The sequence below is a fragment of the Myodes glareolus genome, chromosome 2, assembly GCF_982192425.1.
Source record: "Myodes glareolus chromosome 2, mMyoGla1.1, whole genome shotgun sequence".
Taxonomy (NCBI): Eukaryota; Metazoa; Chordata; class Mammalia; order Rodentia; family Cricetidae; genus Myodes; species Myodes glareolus.
This window is the reverse complement of record NC_142027.1, coordinates 68,292,277-68,307,528: the sequence shown is the minus strand read 5'-3', so window position 1 is coordinate 68,307,528 and position 15,252 is coordinate 68,292,277. Positions and strand designations below refer to the sequence as shown.

At 38.1% G+C, this 15,252-nt stretch overlaps 2 protein-coding genes across 25 annotated transcripts in view; both read left to right on the top strand.

The window, feature by feature from the left end:
• The window catches only part of Fyttd1 (forty-two-three domain containing 1), a 33,491-nt gene extending 26,089 nt beyond the window's left edge, over positions 1-7,402 (top strand). Inside the window, exons 7-9 of the mRNA XM_048454065.3 lie at positions 1,191-1,265; positions 2,392-2,518; positions 5,021-7,402. Of these exons, the coding sequence (XP_048310022.2) occupies positions 1,191-1,265; positions 2,392-2,518; positions 5,021-5,119 (301 nt within the window). The 3' untranslated portion in view covers positions 5,120-7,402. The remainder of the gene's footprint in view (positions 1-1,190; positions 1,266-2,391; positions 2,519-5,020) is intronic.
• Positions 7,403-13,182: 5,780 nt separating this feature from the next.
• Positions 13,183-15,252, top strand: part of Lrch3 (leucine rich repeats and calponin homology domain containing 3) — a 108,934-nt gene continuing 106,864 nt past the window's right edge. For all 24 annotated transcript variants that reach the window (XM_048454086.3, XM_048454073.3, XM_048454078.3 and 21 more), the window contains exon 1: positions 13,183-13,470. In XM_048454086.3, coding sequence (XP_048310043.3) covers positions 13,209-13,470 — 262 coding nt within the window. In that variant the 5' untranslated portion in view covers positions 13,183-13,208. The remainder of the gene's footprint in view (positions 13,471-15,252) is intronic.

Here is a 15,252-nt window from a genome sequence, read left to right as displayed (position 1 = left end):
GTGATTATGAGCAGACTGTAAGAAATTATTTGAACCTGATGCTGACAGTAACCTTTAGCACAGGAGACATGAACCAAAAACTACAGGAGAAAATAATCATTGTGCTTCTTCAGTGAATATTTATGTAATGGTGATGTTATAGACTGTTTATGCCGGGAGAGGATCTCGCAGGATTCTGCCTGTAATCCAGTGTGCAGCTGACTTTAGCCTTGAGCTTCTTATCTTTCTGCCTCCACCTCTCCAGTGCCGGGATTGCAGGGTGTGCCAGGCTGCTTGGCGTTATTTGTCTGTTTTGAGCTTTGAGAGTAAAACACAGATAAAGATAGTTGATTTGGGGAAATACAATGGAAGTGTGCCAGATTTTGGATGATATAAATAAATATAGAGGTGGAGTGGCACTGTTGTGGCATTCACCTGGAATCCCAGTGTTTAGAAAAGTGGCACAGGAAGATTCCAAGTTCAAGACTAGCCTAGACTACATAGTGAGGCCCAGTGATGGTGAGGAGTGGGAAATACAAGATGGGAGAAAAGGTGGAAAGGAATAGTGAGGGTATTAAACCTCCATACAAGCAGACAGAGAAGTTAGGTGCTTCTGGAAGAACTGGAATTTTAAATTACAATGAAAAGTAAAATAATACAGCCATGAAAATAGTTAGAAGTAAGCAGGGAAGCTGATGGCCTTGTTCCAGCTTGGGAAGTATTTTGTTTTGTTTGTCTAGGAAGATCTTTTGACATAAACATCTTGTTTAATAAACTAAAAGTAGCCAGCAGTCAATGAAAATAAGAAGTGTCAGAAATTCTACCTCTAGTTTAGAAATGGTGAGCAAGAGCCTGGGATGAGAGACTGCTTGGTTTCATTAGAGTCTTCTCTGCATTTAATTTTATTTTAAAAAAAACTGTGTGTTCATTATATTTTTAAGAGTCTAACAAATTCAGGTTTGCAGTTCTTACACCTAAGATGTTGGTGTATTAAGTAGATCCTGGTAGGGTTCAGAATCTGTGTGCGCGGGTGTGTTTAGTCTGAAAAATGAATGACTACTATGAAAATGTATGGTTTTGAACTGAGAGTTTATCTTGATAGTAGAACGTTGGTACACTAAGACAGATGGGCAGAGAGGCAGAATGAATATTGTTTAGTGGGATACACTGTAAGATTTATAAGCTTCCATCTTAAAAAATTTCAAACCTAGATGGCGTACTTCCACCACAAATGGAGGAATTTTGACTGTATCCATTGACAACCCTGCAGCAGTACAGTGTCCAGTGTAAGTATTTTTCTTCCTTCTTTTTTTTTTCCTTCAGAAATTGTAATCTCTTGGTATGTAATAGGAAAATAAAAAGTATTGGACTTGTGCTCAGAGTATATTGTCTGTATGAAGATAAAATGAGATGCAAGGATAGAGAATATTTGTGACCCTAACAAGGCCTTTAGTCCTAATACTTGAGAGGCTAAGGCAGGAGGATTGCCATGAATTTTAAGGCCAGGTTTAGATACTTCAGTGGGTTCGAAGTTATCTTGGACTAACCGTTTCACTATATGTGTTGCACTAAAAAACATAGATTAATTTAAGGACCACGACTTAGAATCACCAATTATTTGACTTGTTACAATGTTGTATAATTAGGACTAGAGTGGTGACTATTTTTTGTGTTGTTTTTCAATTTTTTGTTTTTCAAGACAGAGTTTCTCTGTGTAGCATTGATTGTCCTGAAACTCCTTCTGTAGACCAGACTGGCTTTGAACTCACAGAGATCCACCTGCCTCTGCCTCTGGAGTTCTGGGATTAAAGGCATGTGCCACCACTACCTGGCTTAACCTACTATTCTTGCATAGTATCTTGAGTTCAGTTCCCAGCACCCACAACACAGATCTTAACCATCTGTAACTTGAATCTCAGAGGCTCCAACACCTTCTTCTTAGCTTCATGGCCACTGCATGCATGTGGTGCATATGTATGCATGGAGGCAAACACTCATGCACATACATATAAAAGAGGGGGGGATTTTTAAAAATGTAATTATGGGATTGGAGAGATGACTCATTAGTTATGAGCACTCTGCTCTTTCAGAGGTCCTGAGTTCAATTCCCAGCAACCACATGTGACTCACAACCATCCATATTAAGATCTGGTGCCCTCTTCTGGCCTGCAGACATTCATGCAGTCAGAACACTATATACATACATAATAAATTATCTTTTTTTAAAATATAGTTGTACTTGAAAAAGTATTCTATGAGTAGCTTTTGGTAGAGTAGTCCATCAAGAGCCAGCACTTTATTATTAGTGTTTGAGAGCATAATGTAATACCCGTAATTTACTTGAACATGTGTAAAGATATTTTGAGTACTTTTAACTGGTAAACTAACTGAAACCTTTTTTTCCTCTGGTAGAGCTCAGAAACCACGATTAACTCGTACTGCTGTACCCTCATTCTTGACAAAAAGAGAGCAGTCCGATGTTAAGAAAGTTCCTAAAGGTGTCCCTCTACAGTTTGATATAAATAGTGTGGGAAAACAGGTAAAGAAAAATTTTTTTTCTGTGTTTCTTTGGACCACTCACTGACAGCCTTCCGATGACCAGAAATATTTTACAGCAAATTAAACAGGGTGACCTAACACCTTCCCCAGTCCCTAGGCAACCAATAATCAGCTTTTTGTCTCACAGATTGCCTGCTTTGACATTTCACTTAAATCGGATCTTGTAATATATGATCTTGTTGCTGATTCTTTCATTTCCATGATTTATTTAAAGTTTCTTCCATATTAGCATTTTCTTTTTATTATTTGAATGTTGTTTATCACATGTATATGTCACATTATATATTTTTTAATTAGTTGGAAGTTTCTGTGTTCTTTGGCTACTATAAATAATTCTGTTTTGTCAGTTTTTATGTTAACATATTTTTTTTCTTTTTTTTTATTTTGGTAAATGTCAATGTATATATTTGGTATATTTTTGGTAGACTGTATGCTAAGTCCATATTTAACCTTTTAGGAACTGCCAAGCTGTTTCACAGAGAGGTAGCTATATTCTTTTATATTCCTACAGCATATATGGGGTTTCTAAACTTCTCCACATTCCCGTCAACATGTGTTATCTTCTGTCACTTTGAGTATAGGGAGAAATGGGTATAAAGTAAACTCTCACTGTGTTTAACAGTTTGTGTATTATTGTCGTCTTTGATCTTTTTACATAGACTGAGCTTTAGGGGCTAGAGCGATGACTTACTGACTGTTCTACTATATAGGTCCTGACTTCAGTTCTCAGTACCCACATGGCTTCTTACAGCCATTTATAATGGAATCCAGTGCCCTCTTTTGTTGTGCATACATACATACAAACAAAGTATCCACAAATGTAAAATACATAAATAAATCTTCTAAAAGATAAAAATGAAAACATCTTGGTTAGTTAACTGCTTTTTTATTTAAAAAAATCACTAAACTTCATAGTCTCTGGACTCTAGTTTTTTTATATACTTATAAAATATAAATAAATATTTATATATATTTATATAATATATAAATAAATATAAATATAAATTTTTAAATATAAATAATACTTGTTCATTCTCTAAATTCTTTTCCAGTATTTAAACCATTTTTCTTGTTATAACGGCTAGCACATGTACTACAGTGTTGAATAGGTATAGGAAGACTAGTGTGCTTGCCATGTTCCAAAGCCTGAGGACCATGTGTGTAATACTGGTAGCAGTTGGTTACTGTACCTTACAGCTAAGCTTGCCCACTTTTCTGAGTTTGAACTCAAAAATATAACTTTGCCTTTTCCCCCTTTTTCTTCAGGTACTGACCAATCCCAACCATGCTTGCCCTGATACTTGGGGCCTTCTCATTCTTTGCTCTGAGAACACCCCACTCCTCCTCTCTAGCTGTTCAGGTCTCCACTGCTGACTCTCCTTTTCCCTTCTCTGTCAGGTGCTGGGAGTTACCGCTTACCTGCCTCTAGTTTTTCCTTTCAAACTCTTGAAGAAAATAGTTCTTAAGTTTAATATGTTTATTTGTATATTACTATTGGCTTTAAGTTTATTGTGGATTCTGTTTATCAAATTGAGGGAGCTCCCATCTTACTAATTTGCTGAGAATTTTTGTTGAATATCATCATACACTTCTTTGGAAAACAGTTTACCAAAAATGAGGTCTTGGTATTTAAAGTTAGAAGTATGGGGGGAAAACTTGGTTTTGTTTAATGAGAAAGTGCATGGTGAACATAGACAAAGTCCTTTGTACAATCGCTGATACTAAATATGGAAAAAAAAGAGACAGATGTACTCTTTTATTTTGATCCTGTTCTTAATTTCTTTTATTTTTGGAAACACTTTGTTAGTTGTTCATCAAGCCAGAGTTTTATTTGAATTTTTGTAGGGTACTCAGTTAAAAATTTTTGAAATACTCAGAAGTTGAAATAACAGTGGTTCTGTTATTTTTTTAAATCACAGTCTCATACTGTAGCCCAGGCTGTCTTTATACATGATTTTCTTTCTGCCTCAGCCTCTTGGGATATTAGTAGACCATCATTTCTGGGTAAAAGAACCTTTTTTGTTGTTTGCTGCTTTTGTTTTTTGAGACAGAGTCTCACTGTATATCCTTGGCTAGCCTTCATAGGTCTACCTACCTTTGCTTTCTAAGTGCTAGAATCAAAGGTGTATGCCAACACCAGCTGAAGTAACCCTTTACCAAAGGCATCACTGGAATTTGTAAGAGTGTTTGCAGAGCCCCAAAGTGATTCAGATAGTGGTATCTTGTACGTCTGTTACAGACAGTAGAAATGGTAGTATGCATGTGTTTATGTAATAGTAACGTAAGCATTATAGTGATGGGAAGATGAGGATCCTTGGACTGCCTAGTTTAAAATTCTAGAGCTTCTGATAGGCAACTCAATCATACACACAATTCAAGATGTTACATATTGCTATTTCTAGTTACTGTTAATTTTTAAATCACATATAAAGGAAATGTCTTTTTTTTTCATTTAAGTTAATCTTTCCCTCTTTTTCTATAGACAGGGATGACTTTGAATGAACGATTTGGGATACTGAAAGAGCAAAGAGCCACTCTCACATTCAACAAAGGAGGAAGCCGATTTGTAACTGTGGGATAGATCCACGTCAAAGGAACTCTTAAGTGTTGACTGTTTGGAAAGTTGAATTGCTTGAAGAGTTCATCAGAGAAGTTCAAGAAACTTTACTTCAGAATATTCACAAGCCTAAATAACTTTATTTTTGAAGGTTTTTTTTTTAAATGTATAAATAATGCCCTGAAAGAATAACGGGGATATACCTATCTGTTCTTAAAGATTTCATGGTTGGCCCAAACAAAGCAATTATCTATTGACTTCTTAGATTCCTCGTGAAGCAGAAGGAAGACGGAAAGATAGAAGTCGATTATTTTTATGAGTGTGATATTTAGGATCTCATCACTTTTGTCCAGTTTTTAGACTTTGCCATGGTTAATCTTAAACTTCAGAAATAAGAGTACACCCCTGTGTTGCTGTAACTTATCACTGATGTGCTGGGGTAATAAACAGTCGCCTTTCTGTCATTGGTGGTGTTTTAAATTTTATGAGAATTTCAGTTTTAGCTCTTAAAGAATTGTGGAAATATTTAGAATTTGGCTCATTTTTAAGTTATTGTTAGCTTAAACCCCTGAGTTCTAAACATTTAGTATTGAACTTTTAGTAAGAATATGGCTCTCAGGATTAGTCTCAGATCACAATGTGTCAGGGCTGGAAATGCTTATTTAAAAAATTATCTGGGAGGGCCCTACAGGAGATGCCCAACACCCACACTGATAGTTTGTCTCTAGTAAAATTTTTTTGAAGAAGAAATGAAAGGCAGTAGCAGATCGAAGGATTGAAAGTGATAAAAAAAAATAAAAACCTGAGTTATAGTTACACTGTTTGGATTTAGTGTCATCTTGAGTCTAGTGTCCATAGATTCTTCTAAAAATGCTTATAAGAATTTCGCTTTTTAAGATGAGTTGAATCCTTGGATATTTTGACAGTACACTTACTAAACATAAAATCCTGTGCTTCATATTTTAAAAAGTTTTTTTTTAAATGCCTTTAGGCTTGTTGAGTTCAATAGTTTACAATTCCCCAAACAAAAATCTACTTGCACATGTCACAATGAAAAAAAAATGATAATGAAGTTATACGTAACTGTACACGTACATGCCATTCTGTCTTGTGTATCACGCAGAGTTCAGACATTTTAGGGAGAAAGGATTGTTCTCTTATTCTAGAGGTCTGCTGTGCCAAAATAGTGCTGAGAGTCCTCGTATAATTGTACATTATTAATAACAGTAAAATGCCAAAATGCAGTGACATATTCCAGCTACAGGTTATCAAGTGTGGTCATTTTGAAGCTTGACCTTTTGTTTTGCTGATTTTAAATCTCTGAGTGGTTTAAGTATCTCTGCTGTTCATTTCTTTTGAATACCGAGACAAAGTACTATGCTTCCTGCCTGCCTTCATTGCGTCCTGGACTCCATTGTCTTTGATGCTCTTTAGAATTTCATACTGGCTTATGCTAGTCATGGGAAAATCAGCAACAATTTCATGCTTATACCAAAGATCTAAATCTGATCCTCAGTGTCTGTTATTTGCTAGTACTTCTACTTGATAAGGGATTTTTGGAAGCCAATCACAGAATTTGAAAATAAACTCTAGTTTCTCCTTAGCTGTGATGCTTTTCATAGAGGCCAAGGACTCATTGTAAAACATTTTGCCAATATGAATATTTATATCTGGTTCAGGAACAAAACATCTTAGAGTGGTTTGCTGGTAGCTTATTTTCAAGCAAAGGAAAAACAACTGAGCATGAACACTATCTTTGGAACAATTTGTTAAAATATGGTATAAAAGTCTATGTTTTTTTTGTTGTTTTAAATATTATACAGAGGTATAAGTAATTCCGTTTTTGGAAAAATATTAAAAATTGCCCAAATGTTGACACTAAGTACATTGAAAAGCAGTGTCTTTGGTATAGTAAATGTTTCCTCTTCATGCATCTGTAATTTAATTTTCTTTCAAAGTAAATTTTGCTTTTGATACAACTAAGTTAAAACTCATGAGTGCTATGTTGTATATAAACAAAACAATATGCTTTGTTGTAGGAAAATTTCCTTTCTTGGAATGTGGTTGTAGTCATTGTTCAGTTTTCAAAGCCTTTTTCTTTTTTTAATTTAAACAGGGTGCAACTTAATATTTCCTTTGCATCAAGGTGTATGCAAAGCATTGATGCAGTGCATCACAAAATGAAAGTTTGTATTTAATGAGGAGGTGCTTTACACTGTACTTTCTGGTGTTTTTTGGAAAAGTTACATTAGATTTATTCTGAAGCTGTTCATTTTTGACAAATAAAATGTAACAGGTTTCACATGAGTTCTTCTGAGCTATAAAGATTAAGTTGTGGGTTTTAGATTGTTGTGTGTTCCAGAGCATTTTGTAGTTATTATATTTATGATTTCTAGGATTTGAAGTTAAATCTACACTCTTGGTGTTTCTCTAACTGCCTTTTGACCATTTCACACATAGATAACATGAGGTTCCAGCGTGAGGTAACTGAGGAATTAGATAATCAGATTGCTTACAGTGCAGAGCACGGAACTAGATGAATCTTTAGAGACCATCTGCTTTAGCCCCTTTTTTTACATCTTAGCAAGTGAGAAACAACATTTTCTGAGACCTTATATGTAGCGGTCATGTTTTGAGCCTCACGTCTTAGACTTCTCAGTGGACAATAAACTACTTCCCACATAGACACTAGTTTTGTGGTATTTAACTTGTCCAGATATTTAAGAATTAGTAATAGCCCCATCTCAGCATTTGTGGCATATTTAGTAAATCTACTCTTCCAATGATAATTCCTACTTTATTACTTTGATACTGAAGTTGCTGAAGGTCATTGGGAAAGGCCAATGTTTCCAGTGTACACCAGGAAGAAGATTGTTAATTCCAGACCCCATCTCAAAAAAACACACAAAAAGGAAATACTGGTGTTCGAATCTGACATGTATCTTTAAACAGACACAGACTTTTCACTCTATAATCAAATTATAAAATACTTTGTATTTAAGAACTATACAAGAGTTGTTCTTGTTTAGTTTTGTTAGAGGTGTATATAATACACTGCTGTTTGTAATGTAAATCATAGTGTATGCACTTTGGCAGTATTTTACTAAGGAGATTAGAAAAAAGTTCACTTGTCACTACAGAGAATTCTTTTTATTACAAATGTAGCAATATTAAAGCAAAAAAGGACTTGGTCATTTCTGATTAATATAGACCTTTCCCAGTTATTTGGAATCACTAATTTGCCACTATTAAAATCTTAGTTGAAGATGGTTGTGTTTGGAGCTCGAGTTTTGGGTGGGGGTGGTGTTACAGTCAATCTCTGTCTTTCCCTCCCTCTCCCCTTCTCTCCTCGTTCCCCTTCCTCTCTAGGCTATACATAACATTGTATCACATTGATACACGTCAGCTTTCAGAGAACTGAGTTTACAGGTATATGCCACAATATCCTGTTTTGTCACATGTTAAAGACTGGTTTATATATTTGTGTATGTGCCTGCATGTATGTTTATGCACTGTGTGTTTTGGTGCCTATGGAAGCCAGGTGAGGGTGTAACTCCTGAACTGGAGTTAGAAGTGGCTGTGAGCAGCTTGGTGTAGATAGCAGGAATGGAACCTGTATCCTCTTCAAGAACAGTGCATACTCTTAACCTTCTCTTCAGCCCCTTTGGCATTTCAAGATGGATATTTCAATAAACACCAAGCATTTATGAAAAGAATTTTGGATACTGTAGACCACTAAGAAATGTAAAGATTTGTTTGGAAATTGTAGACTTCTAAGTATACTCAATGAGGTATACTAATGTATATATTACTATACTAAAGATGAATAGGAAGCTATTGACCTAGTATATATGACTATTAATGCCTCCTCTCTCCCTTTTCCACTTCCTCTAATGAGAAGAAAATAACATTAAACTTTGTTGTATAACTTTTTTAATCAATTAGTCCTTATTGACGGAATAACAAAGGCAGGTGTGATGGCACACATCTGTGCTCCCAGTACTTGGGAGGCAGAGGCAGTAAGATTGCTGCAGGTTCCAGTCTGCACAGTGAGTTCCAAGCCTGGTAGAACCAAACCTGTCTCAGGAAAAGCATAACTAAAAGCCAAATGATCAAACATTTTGAATATTTACCAAGTTGGTTTAAGTTTAAAGAGGATGTGATACACCAAGTTTTTAAACTTTAGGAGTACCCACAATGAATTTCTAATGACTTTTTCAAAGTTACTGAAATTGGAGTGAAATTTGCCTCTAGTATTGAATGAGTTAAGTTTTAGCCTATAAAATAAACAGGAAGGGGAGTCTAGCAACTCCTGAGACTGAGTAACCCCCACTGCCTCTTTGGTAGCTTCTTAGAGTGGTAGTTGAATATGGTAGTTAATTTCTGTTCCCTTTAGATCACAGCCTTTTTACAACTCCTTAATTCTTCACTAAGGTTGTTACGAACTCTCCACAAATTCTATTTCTTATAACCCAAAGTACAATACCTACTTTATGAAGATTGAGGAGCAGAGTTTGATAGTGTATGTCTATAATCTTAGCACTCAGGAAGCTGTGGCAGGAAAATCAAGAGTTTGAAGCCAGCCTGAGCTATTTAAATACTGTTTTTAAAAAAAAAATGGGACTAGAGAGATGGTACAGTGGTTAAAAAGCACCGACTGCTCTTTCAGGGGACTTGGATTCGATTTCCAGCACCCACATGGCAGCTCACAATTGTCTCTAAGTCCAATTCTGTGGCAAAACACCAATGCACATTTAAAGAAAAATGGGGGAATAAGGATTGAGAGAATTCTATGCATTTTGCATTTCGTAGTTGAAACCCCAAATCTTTAATACTTCTCAAAAATTTATCCTTGACCTCACGATCTCACACCCTTTAACAACTTAAACTTTTTTAGGCTGTGCTTGTGTGTTCCCGAGTTTATATATGTACTATGTGCGTGCTTGATGTTTGCCAAAGTCAGAAGAGGACATTGGACCCCTGAAACTAGAGTTGTGAGCCACCGTGTGGGAGCTAGAACCAAACACAAATTCTCTACCCGAGCAACAAGTTCTAACCAGTGAGCCAATACTGCAATTCAGATTTAATTATACATATTGTGCATGTATGTTTTCACATGTGCACATGTGTTTGCTGCACATGAATATATATCAGCACGTGCAAGTCAGAAGATAGCTTTCTTTCTGGAGTTTGTTCTTTGATCCCAACACATAGCCTCTGGGAATCAAATTCAGGTCATCGGGTTTGGTGGTAAGCATCTTTGCCCCTGAGCTATCTTGATGACTTAAATCTTTTAAGTAGTTATATATATTTTTAAGATAACATCTCACTGTTGTCTGATACAGGATTTAAATTCCCGTGCTCAAGTAATTTCCTGCCTTCATTCATTCTTCATTAGTTGCTTGACTGAGGCAGAATCTCACTGGCTCTCTCAGACTGGCTTGAACTCCCTGTTCTTGCTCCCCACTTCTTTATACTAGCCATTTTCAAATAATTTTAAAATATCTTTTTCATATATGTGTAGTGTATGCCTGTATGTGCTCAGAGGTCAGGTGAAGATGTCAAGTGTCCTGCTTCATCACTCTGGAAATAGTCTCAGAACCTGTAGCTAAACTAGCAGCTAGCAACCCTGAGAGATGTGTTTCCACTCTCTAGAGTTGGACTTGTAACTCAGATGCATCTACACCTGACTTTCTTACCTGAATGCTGGAGATTTGAACTCAGGTCCTCGTGCTTATATTGCCAGGAATTCTACCCACTGAGCTATCTTTCTGGGCCCCATATCCATCTGTCTCTCCTTCCTTTCTTTTTTTGAAGACATTTTCTCAATAATAGTATGTGTAACATCTTCATTTCTCCCCATATCCTCAGACTTTTTAATTAATTAGTACATTTTGGCCTCCAGATATCTAGAGACTTTCTGAAAAATCCTAATTTCTCCTTCAACATTCTCTTAGATGTTAATACATAATCTTCTATCTACTTCTCTGGCTTTCCACATTTACTTATTAACTGTTCGTATGGTCAGCCCTCCCATATCTCCCTGGGATATGAGAGCTTTGTGTAACATCAAGTTTAATTCACTAATGACTTCAAGTCAAACAGACTAGCCTCAACACATCTGGTCAGTTGAGGATTGGCATAGTATACAGAAATGGCGGTGGAGTGTGCATGTCCATAGGAAAAGGGCCATGTTACTAACAACGTGTCAGGATTCATGCGAATATATTCATGACAGGGTGCACTTGGAAAGGTACATCTGGCAATCCTGTAGGATTATATAGTGTTTATGTGTGTGATGTGTGAGTGGGTACACACAGGTCAAAGAATAGTTCTCCCCTTCCACCATGGGGTGTGTGACTAAACTCAGAGGGTTCTGAGAAGAGCTTTTCCCTCCACTGAGCCATCTTCCCAGTCCAGCTTAATCTTGTGCTTTTTCCAAGACAGGCATCCTTTTGTAGCTAGACTGTCCTGGATCCTCCTGCCTGCCTCTCAAGTTGTTGGGGTTGTGTTACAAGCATGTGCTGCCGTGCCTGGCTGGCTTAGTATCTTTTCGATTGACAAAGTTTCAGAAGGACCAGAAAAAACTTATATTGGATAAACATTATTCGACAAGGACTAAGCATATTATTTACCATGAAATGACTCATTCATAGATATTAATAATTTGTTGAAGGACTAGTTGTGAAGAGCTAGGCATGGTATTAAGTATCATATATTTGCTTTGTATTCTGAGGACTCAGAAGGCCAAGGCCAGTCTGGGTTACACTGGAACTCTTAAAAAAAAAAAGTTCATAGAGCAGTTCTCTGAGCAGTCCTTACTAATCACCTTACTAAATGTTATTATTGAGACATTTTTACAACTTCTTGAATATAAGAACTCGGGAAGATGCTTGTCTGGATTTTTCTGAAGTTGGGCCTTGAATGATGACTAGCTTTTCACAACTCACATTTTTTTAAAAAATGTTCTGGATTGGAGTTTCTCCTTTGTGTCTTAATGCTCTTACATGCATCAAAATCATACCTGGTTTGTGTTTACTCATCTTCCATTATGGAATTTTGCTTCCTCTGTCATCCCATTCTACCTCCTAATTCTAGAGATTTGGTTCAGGACCATTTTTGTGAGAGTTTTCTTTGCTGTGAACTCTGGTAGATAATACCCTCTCTTCATGTCTCTCTGTAACTGGCCTCCTTGGATTCCACAATATGATTAAATCAATTCTTTAGGAAAGAGACTTTATCTGACAGCCCTTCATATTTTCCACAGCAAATTAAAATTAATGGTAAGTGAAATTTACATCACATGTTAGGAATGGCTTGAGTTTAAAACAGATTTGGGGAAATAAGAGTGTGTGGTATTAGAGATGTCTAACTCTTAAATTTCAGTGGTATTTTTAGTTTTTCATTATCTGAATGGTTTCAGTTTTGTCTTTCGGTTCTAAATTTAATCCCTACATTTATATTACAGGCAGAATATTTTGTCTTTCTCAGTTTGGTTGCAGACTCGGATTTTAGACTTAAACACCTTCGTTCTACTCTAGTCAGTGATAAAACCTGCGCAGTCATACTATTTAGATGTTTGTTTTCATTAAGAGCCCTTTCGTAAAAAGTAGAATCTAAAAATACATAACAATTTTAACAAGAATTAGGGACTTTGTAGCTGATCTTGGCACACAGTACCCCCTGCCCCCAAGGATTGATAGTATTTCTGCAAATCTCAATTTAAATTGTTGGCGGTACGGTTACAAGTTGAGAGACAATTTCGGGCACATCTCATGAAGTCACCCCTAACTGCACAAGTTTCTGGCAGGAACAGAGCCAACAATCCTTGCTGCTTAGTGTAATCCATCGTTGAGGGAGGAAGACGGGGTGTCGAGGAAGGTTGTTAAAGATGGTTTTTGTAGTGGCCTTTTAGATCGCTGGGAGCTCAGTGTAGAGGGCTGCTGCAGTTCTATGATATCCCTTAAGTTTCCCTAGAAAACCTCGGTATGGGCGGGGCACCAGCGCGTCCCGTTCGGGAGTGCTGGCCGGGGTCCGCGAGCCCCTTTCCCCGCCCACCCAGCGGTTCGGGTGGCGCATGCGCAGATTGAGCCGGAGAGTTGTCGGCTGGGAAATGGCGGCCGCGGGGTTGGTGGCTGTGGCCGCGGCTGCGGAGTACTCTGGCCCCGTGGTGTTCGGGGGAAACCTCTCCGGTGCAAACTGTGGATCGAGCCCTGGGCTAGGCCCTGGTCCTGGCCCGGGCTCGTGGAGCCGCTCTGTCGACCGAGCCCTGGAGGAGGCGGCGGTCACCGGGGTGCTGAGCCTGAGCGGCCGGAAACTGAGGGAGTTTCCCCGGGGAGCGGCCAACCATGACCTGACGGACACCACCCGGGCCGGTGAGCGGGGCGCAGGCATCCCTGCAGCCCGGGACCGGCGGGATGTGGAGGGGAGCGTCGGGTGGGGGCATGTGGCGACCGGCCCGAAGCTTCCGTGACCAGGGTAGCGGGGGGGGGGGGGTGGCTGGCGGAACCGTGCAGCCCCCCCACCCCCCGGCCTGGCCAGCCAGGGAGCCTGGGGTGCGGCGGCGTGCAGCATCATCCCCCAAAGCCGGGCAACTGACAGGATGATGATCTTTTCTTAAGTCGCTTTCAGAAATCCCACTATCAGTGCCCCCTGTAGACTTTTGCCCCACCCCGGTGACTTCAGGCCCTCTGGATTTGGGCTGCAAATTGACTTTGCTGAGAGTTGGGGATTGTGGCAAGCAGGATCTTTCGTCGTAGGACGGGTGATGCTGGGTGCTGCATTGTCAAAGGACTCATGTCCGCTCTGGCGTTTTCTCTCGTGTGTGTGTGTGTGTGTGTGTGTGTGTGTGTGTGTGTGTGTGTGTGTGTGTGTGTAATGTGGACTCCAACGTTGTTAGCTTCATTCTCCGCCTCTGTCTGTTGACTTATCGAAAAATACTTGTAAAAATAGCGCATCTTTAGATGCTCATTAATTTTGTTTTCTACTCTGACGTGACCTCCAAAAAAACGTGAGAAGAAAAACTTCATAGGATGTTGTCTACCTCATCTATATTTGCTTTTCCCTTTAAAAACATTACTTCGCCTTATATTGTTTAAGACAGGAAAAAGAGTGGGAATTAAGTATTATTTGGTTTCCTTACTTGTGGGAAACAATGTATGGTGACTGAGGTATTCAGTGTTTATAATGTGTTCCTTTTGTGCTTAAATTATAGTTTCCTCGGGGAGTAGATTAAGAATTGAGTCTTTATGTTTTACATAAATGTAAGGGGAAAGTACCTTACGAAGTGGTGTAAATATTTTGTTTGTATAACTAGTGAATGTGCAATATACATGTGTCATCCTCATTCTGGTTTATTTTAAAATCTTAGCGTTAATACTTTCTTAAGCTTCTGTAGTCAGCAAAGATTGGTAATTATTACATATAATCACTCATGTTGGAAAACATAACTGGGCTGGTGATATGGCTCAGTGGGGTAAAAAGGCTCTTGCTGCTAAGCCTGACAGACAACCGGCGGTTGATCCCCAGAACCTACATAGAGGAAGGAGAGAACTGACTCCTGAAGTTGTTTTCACACACACACACACACACACACACACACACACAGACACACACACACTCCACTAAACACTAAAAAAATTTTGAAAACAAAAATGTTAAATTTCCGCTAAAAATTATTATCTTCAAAAAAACTTGTGTTCTGCTTACTAAAGCTTATTTTGGGGAGTTGTCCTTTGAATATAATTTGTATTTTTTTTTTAACTCGGTGGTACTGAAGTCAGACTTGCTAAGGTAAGAGTGCACAGTTACTTGAATCTTGGTGTGTGTGTGTTGGTAGGCATCATCTAGATTGCCATTCATAGCCCTGCCGTCCTGATTCTGCTCGGGAGAGGCGGATTGGCAGAGTGATTTTTATACTGAAGTGAGTCACTTCAGTATTGCTACACTAAGCCTGGAGGGAAAGAAAAAGGTGACGATCGGAGTCTATCTAGCTTATCTTATCTGCTCTTAAGTAATTCTAGAAGCAACAGTTTGAGCCATCAAGAAATAAAAGTTTTATTGACAAAGAAAAACAGACACTTATGAGAAATAATATTTAATCTCAAGGAGAGTTTTCCTTTTTGAGCTCTGGTTTTTTATGTATATTATTACTCATA